The sequence below is a fragment of the Crocodylus siamensis genome, chromosome 9 (genome assembly GCF_052110815.1).
Source record: "Crocodylus siamensis isolate JL-2025a chromosome 9, ASM5211081v1, whole genome shotgun sequence".
Classification (NCBI taxonomy): Eukaryota; Metazoa; Chordata; order Crocodylia; family Crocodylidae; genus Crocodylus; species Crocodylus siamensis.
This window is the reverse complement of record NC_143403.1, coordinates 69,230,085-69,249,869: the sequence shown is the minus strand read 5'-3', so window position 1 is coordinate 69,249,869 and position 19,785 is coordinate 69,230,085. Positions and strand designations below refer to the sequence as shown.

Genomic DNA, 19,785 nt, shown 5'->3' with positions numbered 1-19,785 from the left:
ATTTCTCTCAGGTTGGGCACCCCCCGCTCCCAACTTTCTAGCATGGCCCTTGGTGCTAGGGTGCACCAAGCATGGAGGTCTTAGCTGGCTTTCATGGGCAGTCTGCTCAGTTCTTGGGGCACTTGGGAAGAGGCAGGAGGAGCCTGTCAATGTGTCCCGTGGATGGTGTTCACTGGGGGCTTGGGCGGATCTTTGTCGGTCCATCCACACACCTTGAGTTGTACAGGCCGGTGCTGACCCAGCACCCTTTTCATAGATTTCATAGACATTCGGGTTGGAAGGGACCTCAGAAGACCATCGAGTCTGGCCCCCCCCCCGAAGGGCAGGAAGTCGGCTGGGGTCATAGGATCCCAGCAAGATAAGCATCCAATTTACTCTTGTAGGTGCTTGAACCACCTCCAGTGGCAGGCTGTTCCAGACCTTGGGGGCTTGGACAGTAAAGAAATGCTTCTTTATGTCCAGCCTGAAACAATCTTGCAGTAGTTTACGACCGTTCAACCTCATTATCATCTTTTACTTCCTGCTCAAGACCTGGAGTTGCATGGAGACTGGCCCCTGTCCTCTCCCCGTAGGGGTTGGTCCAGCCAACAGCAGGGCTGGCACCTGCCATGTGTATACATAGACCAACCCAGAGCCAGGGGAAGGGGAGGACCTGGGTCACTTCTGAGCTTACTGCTCATTTGAACTGGTGATCAAGGGATCACCAGTTGGTGGCTGGGCTGTAGTTGTGGGTGCTGTTTGGTCTGGCAGTCTGAGGAAACATCAGACTGCCAGACCAAACAGCACCCACAACTACAGCCCAGCCCAGACCAACGAGCGAAGCGAATAAACAGGTAAGAGATAGGGGCCAGGGTAATGCTGGGACTAGGGGGTCAATACACACATCCACAGGAGGCCTCAAATGCCTCTACACACACGCTCATAGTATGGGTAACAAGCAGGAGGAACTCACCCTCCTGCTGGCTGACACCAGCCTGGACATAGTGGGGAGTACGGAAACGTGGTGGGACGCAACGCATGTTTGGGCAGTGAATGTCAAGGGCTATCAGCTGTACAGGAGGGACAGGACAGGAAGGAGAGGTGGGGGCATGGCACTCTATATTAAGGAGGAATACACATCCTCATCAATTAGCAAGGAGCCAGGGGAGGGGCACTCTGAAGTGCTTTGGGTTAGAGTACAAGGCAGTCGAGGGGAAAGGGACTGAACGGTGGTGGTCTACTACAGACCTCCCAACCAGGGAGAAGAGCTTGACCAGGAATTCTTGGGTCAGCTCACAGAGGCAGTGAAGGTTAAGGATGTGGTAGTCATGGGGGACCTGAACTTCCCAGACATCTGCTGGGAAGAGCAGTCAGCCAGGTCTGACCGCTCACGTAGGTTCTTGGCCAGAGTGCAGGACCTCCATCTAACCCAGGAGGTGCACAGCCCCACCAGGAGAGACGCCTTGTTGGACCTAGTGCTGGCCACAGGTGATGACCTGGTGAGGGGGCTGCGGGTGCTCGACCACCTGGGCGACAGCGATCGTCGTCTGCTGGGATTCACCATCCAGCGCAAGGTGGCAAAGGCATGCAGTAAGGCAGCGGCCCTAGATTTTAGGAGGGCAGACTTCAACGAGCTAAGGAGGATAGTTGGAGAAGCGCTGAGGTCCTGGAGGGGAGGGGAGGGGAGCCAGGTGTCCAAGGAGAGTGGTCGCTCCTTAAGGAGACAATCCTCCGAGCCCAAAGGAAGGTAATCCCAACGAGGATCAAAGGGAGCAGGAGAGCACACAAGCCTCCGTGACTCACCAAAAGCATCCGGGAATGTCTCCTTGCTAAAAAGGAGGCTTACACCCAATGGAAAGAAGGGGTCATCACCAGGGAGGACTATTCTGTAGTTGCTCGGGGATGTAGGGGGGTAGTTAGGAAGGCCAAGGCAGAGATGGAACTGGGACTAGCTTCCCAGATTAAGGACAATAAGAAGTCCTTTTTTAAATATGTAGGGGGTAAAAAGAAGGTCCCGGGTAATGTGGGGCCCTTGCAGGACGCATTGGGAAACTTGGTCGTCACAACAAGTTTAACGATTTCTTTGCCTCCGTCTTCCTAAGTAGGGACCAGAACAGCCACCTCCCTGCTGGGCCCCCCTCGGGCCCCAGGGGAGGCACACCTGGGCCACGGGTTAGCGAGGATTAGTTAGGGAGCTTCTGTAGGGGTTGGACGTATTCAAGTCAGCCAGTCCAGGTGATCTCCACCCTAGAGTTCTAAAGGAATTGGCCGAGGTCATTGCAAGTCCCCCGGCATGGCTTTACGAGCACTCGTGGTGCTCTGGTGAGGTACCTGAGGACTGGAAGAGGGCCAACATGGTTCCCATCTTCAAAAAAGGGAGGAAGGAGGACCTGGGAAACTATAGGCCAGTTAGTCTTATCTCGATCCTAAGCAAGCTGTTCAAGAAAATTATGCTGGCATGCATCCAGGAGGGGCCAGCAGGGGACTGCATGCTTAGGGGCAACCAACACGGGTTCATCAGTGGCAGGTCCTGTCAGACCAACCTGGTGGCCTTTTACAATCAGATCACCAGATCATTAGACGCAGGGGTAGCTGTGGACATAGTCTTCCTGGACTTCCGGAAGGCTTTTGACACTGTCTCTCACCCCGTTCTCATTAAGAAACTGTGGGGCTGTGGTGTAGACACCCACACAGTCAAATGGGTCGCCAACTGGCTGGTGGGCCGCACCCAGAGGGTGGTAGTGGATGGGTCCTTCTCAACCTGGAGGGACATGGGCAGTGGGGTCCCCCAGGGCTGGGTCCTCGGGCCCGCACTGTTCAACATCTTCATCAGTGATTTGGACGAGGGGGTAAAAAGCACCCTGTTCAAATTTGCTGATGATACTAAGATGTGGGGGGACGTGGGCACACTGGAAGGGTGCAACAGCTACAATCAGACCTAGACAGGTTACAAGGGTGGGCGGATAAGAATAGGATGGGATTCAACACCGACAAGTGCAAGGTGCTGCACCTGGGGAGGAATAACTGGCACCATACCTACAGGTTGGGGAATTCCCCTCTTGTCAGCACGGAGGCAGAAAAAGATCTTGGGAGTCGTCATTGACTCCAAGATGAACATGGGCCGGCAGCATGGGGAGACAGTTAGGAAGGCCAACCGCACCTTGTCATGCATCCACAGGTGCATCTTGAGCAGGTCCAAAGAGGAGATCCTCCCCTTCTATGCGGCACTGGTCAGGCCGCAGCTGGAGTACTGCATCCAGTTCTGGGCGCCGCACTTCAGGAGGGATGTGGACACCATGGAGAGGGTCCAGAGGAGGCCACTCGCATGGTCAGGGGGCAGCAGGGCAGGCCCTACGAGGAGAGGCGATGGGACCTGAACCTATTCAGCCTCCATGAGAGAAGGCTGAGGGGGATCTAGTGGCCTGTTACAAACTAGTCAGGGGCGACCAGCAGGCACTGGGGGAGTCACTGTTCCCCCGAGCACTGCCAGGAGTGACCAGGAATAACGGTCACAAGTGGCAGAGGGTAGGGTTAGGTTAGATATCAGGAGGTGCTACTTCACGGTCAGGGCGGCTAGGGTCTGGAACCAACTTCCAAGAGAAGTGGTGCAGGCCCCTACCCTGGGGGTGTTTAAGAGGAGGTTAGATGCACATCTTGCTGGGGTCGTTTGACTCCAGTATTCTTTCCTGCCATGGCAGGGAGTCGGACTAGATGATCTGCTCCGGTCCCTTCCGACCCTAGAAACTATGAAACTATGGATGTGTATGCTTCTGCTCACTAACATCAGGCCCTATTGAATTGCATAGAAAGTGTTTGGGGAGCAGGCATGATCACCTGTACATGCTAGCTCTCTTGAGCATGCAGGTCCAGCAGGTACCCTGGTGCTTTAGGTCTCCTTGATATGGAGACAGACAGCAGGGACAGGGTGCCACGCTCCATCGGAAACCCCGCTGCCTTCCTGTCCTGTGCTGCCTTCCTTTGTGGGCCACACTTTAGAGGACACCCCATTTTCAAAAGAACTGCTATGGCATGTGCCTCTGTTGCCTTAGCAGGACATCTGTGGGGCATGCATACAAGATGAGTGTAAGATAGACCCTGAGCTCTGGTGACCCCCTGTCCTGGTAGCAGAGATGTCCTCCAGCTCCAGAGAGTTTTCACCTCCTGCATCCACAGAGAGTTCTCCAAGGTGGAGTCTGGGGGACCTTGCCTGTCTTGGTCCAAAATATATATATCTTGGCCTAATAGCTTGCGATTCTGCTCTACCCGTGGGCTGAAACTATTGCCCCTGGAATTATTCCTTTCTGGCAGTTCCCTTGCCATGTTGCTGACCTGCTGGGATCCAGCACCCATTGCTGATGTGTGTGTCGGAGGCACAGTTCTCCCTCTCCTCAACTCTCTCTGCATTGATGACTGGCAGCAGGGGGAGGCGAGGTCTTCTGCATGCTGGTGGTCTGTGTGGTCTGAGTCAAGTCCAGTGGAGCAGGCTGGGTGATTGGCATGTGCTTCATTCTGGCCGCTGGGCTCTAAGACCTGGAGCCTTCTGATCCTCGGGAATGCAGATAAACTGCGTGTAGCATGAAGCCCTTGCAAGGGGGGCAAGACGTGCTTCTCACAGTGAGGAGGCTCCACTGATCGTCCCAATGGCACAAGTGTGTGTCCTGGGATCAGACCTCTGAAGGATGGAGATCCAGGTGCACTCGATCACCTGCAATGCATGTCCCAGCACAGAAGCAGCACACACAGCCCAAGAGGCAGTGTGTGCTTCTGCTTTTCCCCTCCTAAACCAATCCTGCAGCTAGGCACTGAAACAACTTGCTTAAAACATGCCCCCACTGGGAAGTAGAGATATCTCATCACCTCTGTTGCCAGAGAGGCTTAGAGACCCTTCTACACGCCCCCCCTCTGCCCCCAGCACACTTGCATTTGCAGAAGAAACCCCAGGCCTGCTGTGTGCATGGGGCTGAGCAGGGAGGTGGCAGGGGCCAGGTCCCCACGCCGTGTTAGTATGCACAGGCAATTGTAGCAGAAAATCTAATTTGATGATTAGCGTGTCTGCCAGGGCTGGTTTATGTCAAGAGAAGCAGGCTTCTTGCCTTAAAAGAAGAGGGAGAGAGAGAGATAAATCCCTTTCATTTGAGCAGATGCAGTTAACTTGCCCCCTTAAGGCTGACTGCAGCAGTGCTCATCAATATGGAATTAGAGGCCATGTCTCTGATTGATGGCTCCTTGCAAACCCTGGGAGGCTGAATGCCCCAACCAGCAAGCCCGCCAGGAGGGGCTTCTGCCCACTGGGTGGTGGGAGCCTTCACAGGCACTGGACCTTATGCTGTAGATGCAAGTGTGGTCAGCCAGGGAGCGCAATCAGCGCTCAAAGGAAGGGCCAGAAGACCCCTATCTGATTCCTGGCTTTGCCATAGACTCCTTGTGTGGCCTTGGGCAAGTTGCTGCATCCTTCAGTGTCTGTTCCTACCTGTGCCTTGGGGTGAGCAACCTACCCTTCACTCGTGGTAGCAGCATGAGGACCATGCCTATTGCTGAGAAACCCTGCAGCTTGAGTGCAGGGGCCGCATCCATGCCCACAGAGGGTGTAAAAGCTTCATGGAGAGACCTGAGGGATACAGAGGGGCAAGGAGAGGAAATGTCAGCAGGGCAATGTTAAACTGATGATCCAAAGATTGTTCGTAAGAGTGAGCTCTGCTGGCCTGGCCTGGCCTGGCCTTTCAGGGAGGTGATGTTGTCCCACTGACTTGTAACAGTCAGTGTTGGAATAAATCCGGGGCTTGACTGGATGCGATGTTCTAGGCATGTTCCACCTCCAGTGTCCAGGTCACCGTAGTGGGCGTTGCGTTCAGGCTGGGGGAGAATATGGGCAGTGCTGTATGTAGGTTTGTGCTGCCACTGGACTGGCAAAGGTTGGCCTGGCTCTGAAAAGCCTTGGCTGTTTCTAGTTATCCAGGAGCAAACCAGATTGCTGGTTCTTTCCTTTCCGAGACCGATTGTCTCCTTATTAAAACAGCATTGGGACTTCATCCAGGAGGTAACAGCTCTTACCTAGCAGGTGTAGGGAGATGTCTGGGCTTGCCTGGTGGGAGGGAGCTGTGGCTGTGGGCGACTATCCATGCGAAGGTGTGGGGGGAGGGAGCACTCTTGGGCTGGGAAGGGTTAAAGGGTAACAAGATGCACAGACTTGAGGATGGAGGGGCTGGTGGAATCATTAGCGTGCCAGGGCTGAGCCTGCAGAGCCGGGAACCTCACCAGCTATTAAGCATGCCCATTAACACAGGGCACAGCTTAGCTTTGCTGTCTAAAAAATTGTATCTGCTCGGAGCCGAGCAACGCTGGGAGACTGAGGCAAAACTGTGATTGGAATTAATTGCCGCCTTCATTTAGTTTGGCATGTGGCACTTGCATCTTCCCTGGCAGCACTGCGCCAAAGCCTGCCTGGTTCCAGCTGCAGCCTTTCTCTTGCTACCATCATTGCTCCAGCTTTTCCCAGGGTGGGCCAGGGTGGAGGCTTTGGCTGGCTATGGAGGGCTGGCAACTTCCAGCTGCTGGTGCAATTAGGGGCAGAGGGGCTTGTGGATTGGAGAGAGCTTTATTCTTTGTGATGGAGGGGGAAGCTCACAGGTTCCCAGGGTCAGCCTGCTGTTGCGTCATCCCTTGGTAAGGGCCTTAATCCAGTTGCAGTGATGCCTTTGATGAAGACCAAGGGCTGTGTCTGCCAGCATTTGCTCTCAGCCTTTGTATAAGCAATAATCAGGCAACATCAATCAAGCACATGCTTCCGGACTGGTCACCTAGGCTGAAAGCAGGGAGAATGCTGCTGACTGGCAGCTAGTGACTGGGTGGAGCATGATGCCCTGACAGGATCACTCCTGGAGTTTGGATTGATCTTCCCTTCCTGGTGTGAACTGTGCAGTGCTGCCTTGCAGCAGGTGCTCAGTTCTACCCCAGAGGTGGCTGCATTTCACTGTGGGGGAGCGTGTTGTCTCTCTGGACAATGCTCTGGGATGGAGCAGCCTGTGTACATGTATGGCAGTATTTTTCTCTTCATTAAGGACAGCTGTTTGTGCTCAGAGGAGGGCAGCCGGCTGATGCAGGTGGAGTGTGACCACCTCCTTTCAGGGGCTGGTTCTCCTAAAGGGACGAGGTCTAACCTAGAGACTCTTCTGTCCTGGGTCTTCTCCCAACCCTGGCTCCATAGCCCTGGAGCGTGCCTGGGCAGTGCATTCGGCGCCACAACCAGTGTGTCCTACGGGCTCCCTTCTTCCCCCCAGGGGAGATCTAAGGGCTCTGTCATGTGCTGCGGTTCTCACCCTGAAGCCTTGGGCCCCCTTGTTGCTGGCCAAGTGCCCTGAAGCTCAGGGTCGAGCCTTTGAACTTGACACTGCGACTTGGGGTCATGCTTCCTGCCAACACTGGGGTTACAGGTAAAGACTCAGACAGTTGACACGGCACAGTGAGAGGGGCTTTCCCGTGCGCAAAGCCGGTTTCACTCTTGCTCTTATGTCGCACCAGTGTTTCCTGGCCCAGGGAAGGGGTGGAGGCAGGTGCGGGAGTTGGGGCAGGGGGAAGCTGCCTCACCTCAGCAGCCGGTGGGGGAGGGAGGAGGAAGGCATCTCTGTCGACTTTGAGGTATGGGGATTAGGGGCCTTTGTGAAGGGAAAATGTTGACAGGCTTGTGCTACTAAGCAGCCAGATGATGGCTACCTGTGTGGCATCAGCTGGGGAGGCTTAGTGGAGCCCGCAGCTAGGTCAAGGTTTGCGGTTGGGTTTAGCTGCCACACACAGCTCTGGGTGAGCATGTGAGGGCAGCGAGAGGGGGACACGCAGCTCCGAGCCACATCTCCCCAGGGCAGGGTGGGAATTGGCACAAAGTGGGGTTAGTATTGGTGCTTTCCCTATGGCCTTCCTCTCTGGCCCTCTTCCCCTTCTTGACAGTGCAGTGCCTACAAGAAGCCCCAGGCCCTTCCCCCCTTTCCCACATGCTTGTGGCTCAGTGTCATACATGGCTCTTCCCCAGGGAGTTGCACCCTGGTGGGATCACACTGGGACCCTTCACCTCGGATGCTGCCTCCCCATGCAGCTTGCTAACACTGTCCCACTTGTTAATCCTTTGTCTTAGCTTTCCAGCACCTGTAGCCATCTCTTCTTAGCCTGTTGCCTTCACAAGCTGTACCTCCGGTGCTTCGAGTCTCCCCCCCTTGCTGAGACATGCACAGAGGAAGGGCTGAGGATGTGGGTCATGCTGCCCCAGGTCGGTTGTGCTGACGCTGCTAGAGCAAAGCAAAGCTCATGCAGGGGGAGTCCCCGTGTGCCGGCAGTGATAGATGCCGGTGTGTCTACGCATGTGTGTTGTGGTTTGCTGGGATGCTCTTGGTACAGCGTAGCAGCTAGCTGTCGCGTTGGCGGGGACCAATCCTCCCTCTGCGGCTCTTGCTAAACTTTACGGGGTGATGGGAGGGGGGGTGTGTGCATACAAGAGCTGGAACCTTGCTCCCCAGTCCCAGCGGAGAGATGCGAGCTACCTAACAGTCAAGTGCATTCAGCCTTTAAATAAGCAGCACTTCATTCTCTTTTCAAACTGTATAATTTCTGCCTGATTGTAATGGCATATTTTAAAATTACCAGAAATCAAAGCCAGAAAATGGATACCGCTGCTTTTATCGCGAGCTGCATTAACAAAGGATACGTAATGTATGAAATAAAAACACCCCCCCTCTCTCTTTCTCTCTCTCCTTCCTCTCTCGCTCTATCTTTTTTTTTTTCCCTTAAGACAGTAATAGGAGAAAATTGGTTTTGAAACTGAATAAAAGTCCTTTTCAGAGAAAATCATTTCTTTCAGGGTACCTTTGCTGAAAGTAAAATAGTGAATAATGAAAGGTGGTTTACATGATTGTCTTTCATTTGGAGGGAGGCGAGGACAGATGGAATCTTGGAGCAATACAAGCCTGGAATAATTGCGTGGTAACAAGGCGCTTGTTGTGAAATTAGTATCTTAAGAAAGTAGTGAAAAAGCCTTCTACTCATGAATACTTCATTATTAGGAGAAAACAGCACAATTTGGATTCTCCAGACACCTGTTCAGTATTAAATAACCAACCCCCACCTCCCCTCCCGGGCCCTGGAAAGTGTATCATGTTTATGGAACTTTTCAGGCTGAGCAGCCTGGGGGAAGGATACAGGCGAAGATGGCTCCAGGCTGTTGGCGGTGGAGGCACGTGGATGCTGTCCCGGCAGCTTGCGCTGAGCAGCCCCAGATCATCCGCCATCAGAGCGCCCCCAGAGCGCACGGAGGAACAGGAACGTTGTTGTTGCCTCTGCTCCTTTCTGGTAGTGGTTGGATGTGCCAGAGGGTGCTTCTGCCGTGAGAACATGCCTTTCCTCCACCGTCCCCAGTAAGCTCCAGGGTCTGTTTCCTCTCATCTCTGTTGGATTCAGCAGTAATTCCCCACTGCCATGGTTGTCTGGGCATCACTCCAAGCCAGGAGGCTGGGGTGCCCAGGCCTGCCTTTCAGAGGGTATGATGGGGGAGCCAGGCCATCACATGCACCCAGTCTGGAAGCCCAGGAGCCAGTGCCAGGTTCCTCTTCCCACCCACCTGTAGGACTTTCCGTTCTGCATCTCTGCAGTTCCAGAGGAAAGGCAGGTTTTTCCTTGGGCCCGGATGCATTAGCAGCTAAGCAGGCCCTGCTTCAGTACACAACTCCTTCCTTTCTCTCCCTGCCTCTCATTGCTGGGGAGACGGGGCCAGCTCTAGAGGGCAAATATGGCTGGCATGTGTCTCTGAGAACCAGCTCTCTGCTCTCTGCCGGCCCCCTTGGCATCTGCCCTCTGCTTGGATGTCATAGAAGTGACACCAAGGTTGCTTAAGCAATTCTTGCCTTCCTGGCACCCGGGCAGAAGCAAGAGCATGGAAAACCCTCCCATGAGAGGAGCGGCAGGGAGCGAGCAATCCGCACACGTCCAGAGTCATTTGTCAGCACAGGGACTCGAGCAAGTGATTTCCAAGAACGTCTGTCCATTGCACTCAGGCAAACCAAGCTATCTCTGTAATCTCTCCGACACCCCCGTCCGCCTTGGGCTCGGCCTGACCAGCTGTAATGGGGGGAGTGTCCTTCAGGGAGGGAGATGGGGATTTCCTGGAATAAGGACAGAGGTGCCTGAAGAAAAGGAGCCCTAAGTCCCTTCCTAGCCAAGAAGGTGCTGTGCCTCGGCCAGTGGTTTTGCCCTTTGCACCAAGCTGGCCAGAGGGCTCCCTCTATCAGAGACTGAGCAGGCCTCGCAGCTGGCATGGGAACCGTGACCCAGGGACCTTCTACTGGCATAGCCATAGGGGCTTGGGGCTGTTTCCTGCCTTGGCACAATCCATTGCCAGTCAGAGCGCCATGCTGCGGAGTCTGTGCTTGTCTGGGGAGGGTCTTGAGTGGATGGCAGAGGGATAAAGCAGGCTGCAGTTTTATTTTCAGCCATCTCTGGTTGCATTAGGAGCAGCGTCTTGCAGGTTCAAGGCTCATTTCCAACCCCTCAAGTCACCCAATCCTGCCTGGAAGAAGCCGGTTTGGTAGGCAGGGGGCTCTGCTGTGAGCACATCTGTCCTGCAGGCCACATGTCTGTGAAGTGAGGTGGATGCAGGGACCTGTTGTAATACCAGTGGATTGGCTTGAGGTGGTCTTGTCACAGATACGTTGTGATGTGCATTGTCCTGTCAGTACGTGCCTGTGCGTGCATGTTCACAGGGAGGCATAGCAAGGTGTGAACTATGCGTGTTGTGCAGTGTAGGCATGCAACGGTGATGTATTCTGTGAGTCTGCTTTGTTTGCTGCTCGGCCGAATCCCAGAACAGAAGATGAAATAATGGCAACCAGTGCTAGGAGAATGAGAGCAACCCCCCGACCTGCCCTAATTTGCTCCTGCCTGTTCTGTCAGGGAGAAGAGATTTGCCACTTGCTAGACTTGTTTTATCCCCTTGCTCTCAGGCAGCTGAGTGGATTGGGTTGTGCCTGGAATACTTTACCAAGCTTTGCTCTGGCCTGCTTCTGACTTCCTCCCAGACAGCCAAATGCAGTGGTGGATGCAGGCAGCTGAGCTAAGTCCTGATGTGGATAAGTGTCACAAAGCTTTAGTAATACCCCTGCCTCCAAAGGAACGGTCCCCTTGCTCTCTGTCCAGCCAAACACTGTGACAGGGGGCGAAGGAGGACAACTCCACTCTGCCCCCTTGGATGACACAAGGTAAATGTGTTTCACAGCCAGTAAGAGTCACAGCATTGGTATCACACACTGCGTATCCCTATGTGTGCCCATGCAGGCATATAACTATGGGCCTATATGTGTGCCACTTATTCAGAAGTGACTTTTCAATTTGGAGCATCTTCAGATACCAGTCCTGACTTCCCACAGGAGCTGGGGTGCCCACAGCCTCACATACCAGCCCAGTGTCTGCAGCCAGTGCCCCAGGTCTCAAATCATGAAGGGCCAGGTAATGACACTGAGCTGCCCCAGTTGGCACCAATGACTTCTGCCCTCCAGAAGTCAAGTTATACTGTGTCTGGGAGCAGAGCGAGTCGGATTCTGCTTGTGTTCAGTGCTCTCCTGGCCCCCAGTCGCCCTTAGAACGCTCACCAGCGCCCTGCCAGCGCAGTGGTCTGGTTTGTTCAGTGCTGGGAAATGCTGGCCTAGAGAGCCGCGGAGAAGAGCAAACTGCAGGGTGCTAGGTGCTGTATCTGCCCCGCAGATTGCTGGTCAGCTTTGCAGGGCACTGCCAGCACAGTGGCTGGCATGCCTTGAGGGCTGTAGGAATGGCACTGCTAAACAGTGACCTGGGAGAGTGAGCCGGTGCCGTTCCAGTCTCTGCAGTGCCGTGCAGGGAGACCCAGCTCTGTTCCTTGCTCTGCATGCATGCGCGTGCATGTGATCTGCAAAATAATCCCATGCACAAAATAATCCCATACCTGTAAAGGTGTCTGGTTTCCCATCCCCATACCTCTACCTGCCTTTGACCTGCAGGTACCCTTGCTGTCCTTCAGGAAATCCTCCCTGGGTATGGGGCATGCCAGACTAGGCAGGAATCACCCACTCTCTGCATGGACAGCAAAGGTAGGGAGCACTGGGAGTGTGCTGCATTCACGGTGAGGTCTAGCGGGCAATGCACTTTCAACCAAAGGGCATCCTGGGTCAGCACTTCTGACTCTGAGGGCAGAGGCTATAGTCGACTTCCTTCTGCTGGTCAAGCTTCTCTTCCCCTTGTTTGCGAGGGATGTATCATTTCGAGAGCTGCTCGAGGCAGTGAGGCTACATCAGGAGGAACGAGCTATAACTCACATTTCACATTGGGGCTCCCAAAGGGTATACAGTTAGCAGCCAATGTGCATGTGAATAACTGAGCCAACTTTGGCCTGATCCTTTTGGCTTTTGTCAGGTACGTTTCAAGACCAGTTTGAGATTTGGTGGCAGGCCTCAGGCTGCAGGTGGCTTTTTTGCTCCATCCTTTGCCAACCTTCTCTTGAAACAGGGTTTGGTCTCTGCTGGGGTCTTACTGGTTGGTTCACGGGGGAGGGAGCATGGTGCTGATGATGTGTAGTGGAGTCGGTTTCCATCATACTGACAAGCAGTCGAGCTTTTCGTCTCCTGCCGTCTGACATTGGCATCTGTATGCTGCGACAGGGGGGCAGGCTGTTTTCCCAGAGGCGGAATATGAGCTGAAACCACCTTTTTGAATAGCCATAGCTGAGATTCACTCCTGCAAGGTATTGGCTGGGCTGGGGGCAGGCAAGTACAGCCACTACTGCTGTGAATGTAACCCCCCCTCCCCACCTCGTTGATCAGATCTCAGATTTGCAAGATCTTTGAGGCAAGAGCTGCCTTTCTCTGTTGGTGGGCAGTGTATGGTGTGGGTGCTACCATGGTATAAGTCATGGGTGGCCAACTTGTGGCCCAGGCAGCCTCTGTGTGCGATATGTAGTGGACTGGGGAGGGGACAGGTCAGGAAGCATGTTGGCAGATCAGGGGGGAAGCAGAAGGCAGAGAAGTAGATCAGGTGAGGAGTACAGCACAGGGCATAAGCGGAGCAGCAGATTGGGTGGAAGAAGGGGATCAGAGCACCCCTCAGGGAGGGCATGGGGCTAATCTGTCACATGCCTGACTAAAAGGTTGGGAAATACTGACAACATCGCTGTCTGACGTGGTATGATCTCAGCCAGCTTCTGCTTGGAGGTCACTGTGTTGAGTGAATGAGATGGGAAGCTGGGGGCTGAGTGGTTGCATGAGGGGTGAGGGCATGAGCTCAAGCACAGAGAGCCGGTGTCAAGCTCAGGGTTTGTCCTGTAGGCATTTCTCACACCAGGCACTTGTTCTGCACTTGTCCTAAGCCCGCATGTTGTCAGAAGGAGCTCTGACCAGGTCCCAAGGCTAGGGCTATGCCTTTGCTTTAAAACCTAGGCAGGTGTTTGCCTCCTGACAGCTAATGTGAGAGGAACAGCCTGGACATAAAGCCTAGTGGAGACAAAGCATGGATAATTCTTACCTAGGCACAGCGAAGGCAGGTCCGTTTTAAACCCCGCACCCAAGGGGATTAGCTCCACAGCTGTCATGGTCGGCGCTCCAGAACCTAATCTCCAACAGGGCTTGACACCCAGAGAATTACCTTGTGTTACCTCGCTCGGTGCAAAAGCCCGTACCTATTGGGCAGTGAAGCTCAGCACTGCTGTAACAAGGAGGTCTCCTAGGGAATGTCACTGTGACCAAACCACTGCAGCTTTCCCAGGCGGGACAGTCAGGAGACAAGCCCTCAACTGTCTTGCACTGCCCAGTGGAGTGCTGCTGCTCTCGAGCTAGCTGCAAAAGAGGGGCATTCTCCACGGAAAGCAGCTGGAAGGCCCAAGCAGTTGTGGCTTTCAAATGTTTGGGTGAAAATTTGTTCTGGGTGTATGTCTGTGGCACAGGCACTTTCTGAGCAAAAGAGCAGGGTCTTGCGATGTGTGGCTGCCCTTGCTGCTACCACTTGCTCACTGATGCTTTCCCTCCCTGTGTGTTCTGCAGCGTGAGGCTCGGCTGTGGTGACCCCAGCAGCGCACTCAAACACTTGGACCATGTTGGCCTGTCTGCAGCGAACCCAGAACCCCCCGGTGCAGCACCTGGCATGCCCCAGCAAGACCCTGGAGCCACGGAAGTGTAAGTGCCCCAGGCCCCACAGGGTGGCACGCAGCCAGTGGGCACGGTATTCTAACCCCCACCACGGTGAGGAGACAGGACGCCTGGACTCTTCTCCCCACTTTCTTCCAGGGCGTGGAAGTTGTTGCTAGCCTTTTAACCTCTCTTCTTTCTGTGAGGAGGGTGAGAACTCTGCTCAGGAGCTTTTTCTGGGAGCGGCCTTGTCCACATGGCATATTGTATGATGCGTCTCCCAGCCAGGCTTGTTCCTCTGCCTCTGTAGATCTCTCATCACAGGAGATGGATAGCTGTCTGGTCCAGCTCCCCCCTCTCCCTACCTCCCTGATCAGGAGCCTTTTCTGGCTTGCTTCTTTTTTTTGGTGCTTCTTGTCTTATTGAAAAAGACATTTATTTAACCGATAATTAAAAAGAGCAGGAGAAGCAGGAGGAGGGAGTGGAGAGAGGAGGAGACAAGATAAGCAAATTAAATTGGGTTCTTTGGTTGATAAGTCAAACTTCTGAAAATTTGGCACGGATGTCTACAAAGTGCTAGGGCAGACAATGCTCCAGTCACCTGCTCTGAAGCCTCCTAAAATATCTCTAACTCATCCTCCCTCCCCCACCGATAATTACTTTTCCGGTTCTGCTGTAGCTCCACTGTTCCTGATGAGCTGGCCTTTCAGATAAGCTGTAAACTAGTTACATTAAAATGGGTTCCAAAAGGTCATTCCAGTAAAGCACCTGTCTCTACCAGCCTTTGTCTCTCAATCCAAACCATGATTAAATGTATATTTAATGAGCCTGCTTTAGGCAGGCGGGTTTGACCTCTCAGGCTGGGAAAGGCACATTAAGATTCTCAAGTGATGAATGTGTGTTTTAAAGAGGGGAGTGGATATTTTTTCCTCTGGTCTCAGTTGGATTTTTAAACATTCTGAACTGAAGACAAATCAACGGCCAAGGCACTGCTCGTTGGCACATGACAGCCCTGCAGCATTTGGTTAATGGTCTGTATTTTCCAGGAGATGTGTGGTTCTCCCCCCGCAACCTGTGCCACCTGGTGCCTTCAAAAGAAACTGGCTTTCAGCAGTAGATTCTGGATGGTGCCGAGTGTGGGTGACTGCCACACCATGCCGTGCTGTTCTTCTCCAGCTTGTACCTTTCTAAGGAGGTCAAGGTGGTCTCTGAATAGATAGAAGTCTTCTCCAGAAGATAGAGGGAGACCCAGATGGTGGTGCCCAGACCCCGGGTGAGATGTGACCTTGTGATACCACCCATCTTCCATGATGATTTGATGAGAAGCTAGCGCTTGAGCCAACCTGTTTTGGGGGCTGCTGCCCCACAGCTTTTGGGTGAAGACAGGAATGGGTTCAGGAGGCTGCAGGGGCTTGAGAGTGAGGGGTCACAGTGGTCTCAGGGCTTTTGGAGCTGTGACATGTCCAGTTGGGGGTCAGCACACCACATATATGGAGCGTGTTTGTGTGCATTCTGTGCTTAGTCACCGCATCTAGTGTCGCTCAAGGCTCCTCCTTATTAGCGCCGGCAAAGAAACAGAGGGTCACTGTTGTAAAATTCTTCCTAATCAGTCATGCCTGAATCGTAAGCTGCATGTCTGCCAGGCCAGTTGGGGCATGGGAGCCTGGTGCAGGAGGATGCGCTGTACAGGGCTTCGGAGGGGGCAGCCGTGGAAGTCTGTATGAAGACGGGCAGCTGCCAGCCAGGTTTGATTGGCAGCAGGACTGGCTCCAAGCAGCCATGCATGTGAGGGGGCAGAGTTTATCAGGGGAGCTCTCTGCCCCTGCCTAGTGTTACAAGACACATAGCCCAGCAAAGTCCCAAGGCGGAAACTGGGGAATGCTCCAGGGCACTGCATGCCAGGGAGCCCTTTTGCCCTGGAGCGTCGGGTGCCACCCAGTGTGTGTGGGGGCAGCCAGATTGTCTGAAAGTCTTCAGCTCAGATATCTGTGTGGTCTATCCTGAGGGGGCCAGTGGGATAACTTGGCCACCTTCGAAACTATTAGGTGCCAACAGGAAGGCCCAGGGTGTGGGCAGGCAGCCACAAGGGTGTTATTGTCCTGCTCAACTGCAGCTCCCAGGCACGGCTGGGTCCTGCTTCTCAGCTGGCTCATGCCTAATGCCTGCAGGTACCGAACAAGTGTGAAATGCCAAGACAGACCCCAGGCTGCCGTACTTGCGCTGTGCTGCCGCAAAAGGCTGGTGCGGGCTGGGGCAGGCAGGCCCTCATCACTCTGGTTGGTTTGCAGATTAGTAGGCTGGGTGAAGATAACAGAGAGAGCCTCACCAGAGAGTCGTCCTCTAGGAAAAGAGCTCCCGCTTACATGTGGGTGTCCTGCTCTGCTCCCTCCACTTGCTTCAGGCCCTGGTCAATGGTAGTCAGCCTCCAAGGGAACGGGTTGAGAGTCCAGGCTCTGTGCGTACCCTAGTACCTCTGCTAAGATGGACAAGCAAGGCCCAGCAGCCCTAGGACCCTACAGGATTCATCTGGTAGGGAATGGCTGCAATGGAGAACTGCTGCAGATGAATGAATTTAGCAGGCTGGATAAGAGCAGGGCCATCCTTGCTCTCCTGGGCAGCTGTGGTTCGGCTTTAATTATTGATGGCACATCCTAATGGGCTAATGAGCAGCTGGGAGAAGATGAATCAGGAGCAAAGGGACCCTGGCTCCTGATCCAGATACTGCCAAATGCTCAGGAGTGATGGCCAGTGCTAGTGAAGTGCAGATGGGTGGGAGTGCTCTGAGGGGCAGCAAGTGAAGTCTCTGCTCTGTTTCCCGCTGCAAGTCCCTGGTCTGCTGGGGTTTGCCTCATGGCTCACAGCACTCTGTTAGCAAGAGGCCTGGCATAGATCTTCTGGGTCCCCCCCCGTCCCCCCCCGCAGCCTGAGCAGCATGCCCTGAGCACTCAAATGGTTTAGGGAGAGCTGTTTTGTACTCTCTGAATGATTGCATGCTCCTTCCCAAACTGATGCCCCACAATGCACTTGGCGCCTGCCTCTGCCAGCCAGCCAGGTCCCCTTAATCAAAGTTCAGCTGACCGTCTGTTTCCGCTCATTACAGGGGAAATGCAGCAGGTCTCTCCCTTTCTCTTTGCCTCCTGCTACTTCAGATTAAATTGCAGGTGACATTCAGGGCCACGCATCTGTTTTTGAATATCATTTTCCCTCTGTTATTTATTACACCTGCGATAATCGGGGAGGGGAGACACTGATAAGCTCTTCTAAGGAGGAGGGAAGGTGAACCAGGACTTCTGCAGCCTTTTCACCACTCAGGGCGGGGGCTGGGGCCAGCGCCTCCTGCCTCTTTCTAAACGCCTGCTTAGGTAATCGAAAAAGATAGCATTCTCTTAAAACTAGACACAATTTAGAAGTGCCTCTGATTACTTAATTTGCTCCTGAGTATCTCAGTAATTATCTTTATGGGTCTGATTTCTGTCCTCTGGCATTGTTTCTGTCGATATTAAATGAGTCTGGCTCTCTGCACGGCGGCCGTCTGGCCGGGCACCACTGTGAAATCCTATTATCCTGCCTGTTCCCCTGATTAATTTTTGTATTAATTTCACGTAAAAGGTGAGCTGACTCCTTTCCCTGCCTGGGCTGGGAGCGGCAGGCTTTGCTGGAGGCTTTAGACCCTGTGCCCTGCCCTCCTAGCTCTGCCCCTGGCCTGGCCACTGGCCTCCCTCTCTCCTGCTAATTAATTACTTGTGCTGCTTTCCCGGCGCCTTCAGAAAGTGATGTTTGCACGTGTGCTCCAGGGTGGCTGAGCTGGAGAGGAGCATGGGAGCAAGATGCCCTTATAGCCAAGCTGTGATGGGGTCACTCTGAACAGCTGTGCTTCAGGGTGCCAGGTTTGGATGGTACCCACAATAACACTCAAGGGTAGCCAGCAAGAGGGGTTTGGGCTGTCTGGTGGTTATGGCATGGTTCCTGGTGCGAGCCCAGCATCCAGGTGAGGTGAAGCTCCCTCCTTGCCTTTCTCTGCAGGAAGCGCTTGCCTGCCACAGCTGCTTTAATCTGGGTTCCCCCCACTCCCTTACTGCTGGGGATGCTAACCCAAGATCCACCCAGGCAAAGCTGCCTCAGCTCTGGTGGACACAACGGCTGGGGTCTGGTGCTTGTGGCTGTTGGCCATGGTTGGGGGTGGAAGAGGGAGCCACGTTCCAGCAAGGCCTCTACCCGTTCCCTCTGCTGGTGTCCCAAGAGCTCCCTTAGCCACGGGGCTGGAGCAGGGCAGCTTCCCCACACTGACTGGCAACAGCTGAGCCATTACAGCCCAGTAGGGTTGTTCTGGTGATGGCATTGCCCACTGGTCAGGAAAGGGGCTCAGGTCAGCCACATTGCCAGCTGCAGCCTGGCCATGGGGGCTTGGGGTGACTGAAGCAAAAGGCTTTGTCCCACTGCCACGGGGGTTTCTCAGAGGGTAGTCCCATCATTGCAAGGGGCTGGAGTTCCAGGTACCTGGTGGATGGTTGGAGCAGAGCAGCAGTCGCCCTGTGTGGTGCTCCCTGAGACGAGAACAGGCAAGGAGCCCCTGCTCTGAAGCTGTACCCCCTCCCGGGGCAGCACAGGACTGTGAGTGGCCATGGCTGGCCACCTGCAGCTCAGCTGGCACCTCTTATTTGTGACTCTGTGGCCTTTTGTAACCAGTCTTCCTCATCTGCTCCTTTACCCTTCACCACATCCAGAGATGTCGAGTTGTGGTGTCACCTTGTCTTGTTCCCCCAAGAACCACACGCTGCTTTTCCAGACTCCCCCTCACAGCTGCATCTTCCTCTTTTCCAAAGGGAGAACAATTATTCCACTGACCTCCTGCGTGCTGCTACTTCATGCATGCCCCAGCAGACCATAAAGTGGCTTGACAGAGAGGCCCTGCCTGTCTGCCCACTCAAAAACCCTGGCCCCTGAGCCATGTGCATCGGTAGCATGTCTGTGCTCCCTAGGTACTACGAGGTCCCTGCATTACAGTTCATTCTTCCCTTATGTCCTGCTCCCTGCTTCTCACGTGCCGCCTCAGCACGGATTTGGAAACGTGGCCTAGCCCATACCTGACTGGCTGTTTACAGCAGACCCACCTCCCCTCTCTGTGCTTCGGGACATAGCGGGTTGTCTTCTGAATGGGGTCTCCACTGAGCAGGAGACCAGGTGGCTGCAAGGGGCCTGGTGCAGCAGAGTCCGGCAGGGTGGAGAAGAGGTGGCTCTTCTTGCAGCTCCCCCATTACTTGGATTACACAGTAAGGCTTCCAAGCCAGGCCCAGCACATTCTGGGGCTTCCTGTGGCCTCGTGGGACTCCCATTCACATTGCAGCTGCAGGCATCGTCCTTCAGCTAGACCTTAAACCCATAATAGCTCTCTGAGCTAGCATGTGAGGCTGCCACCCACCTCTCCCCACCGGGCCACTTTTTGCCAGCGCTAAGTGTGTTGCATGTCACGTTTGTCACGCAGCTGGACCAAAGTGCCGGCAGCCTGGCTTTTAGCCTCCCTTCCCAGCACACATCAGGAGGCGCAGGGCCGGCACTTTCCGAGGGAAGAAGAGCCTTCCTGGCACCCTGTGGGGAGCAGAGAGGTGTGGGGAAGAGGACGATTCCAGCACCCTGGTGGCAGCACTGCCACGAAGCAACTGCACCATCCTTCCTCTGCTCCCAG

General features: G+C 54.3%; 1 protein-coding gene across 3 annotated transcripts in view; it reads left to right on the top strand.

The window, feature by feature from the left end:
• FAM222A (family with sequence similarity 222 member A) overlaps positions 1–19,785 on the top strand; it is an 89,367-nt gene that overhangs the window by 31,435 nt on the left and 38,147 nt on the right. For 2 of the 3 annotated variants that reach the window (XM_090063492.1, XM_090063493.1), the window contains one exon: positions 14,019–14,216. In XM_090063492.1, coding sequence (XP_089919618.1) covers positions 14,069–14,216 — 148 coding nt within the window. In that variant the 5' untranslated portion in view covers positions 14,019–14,068. The remainder of the gene's footprint in view (positions 1–14,018; positions 14,217–19,785) is intronic. The other variant, XM_090063494.1, reaches the window with a different exon arrangement.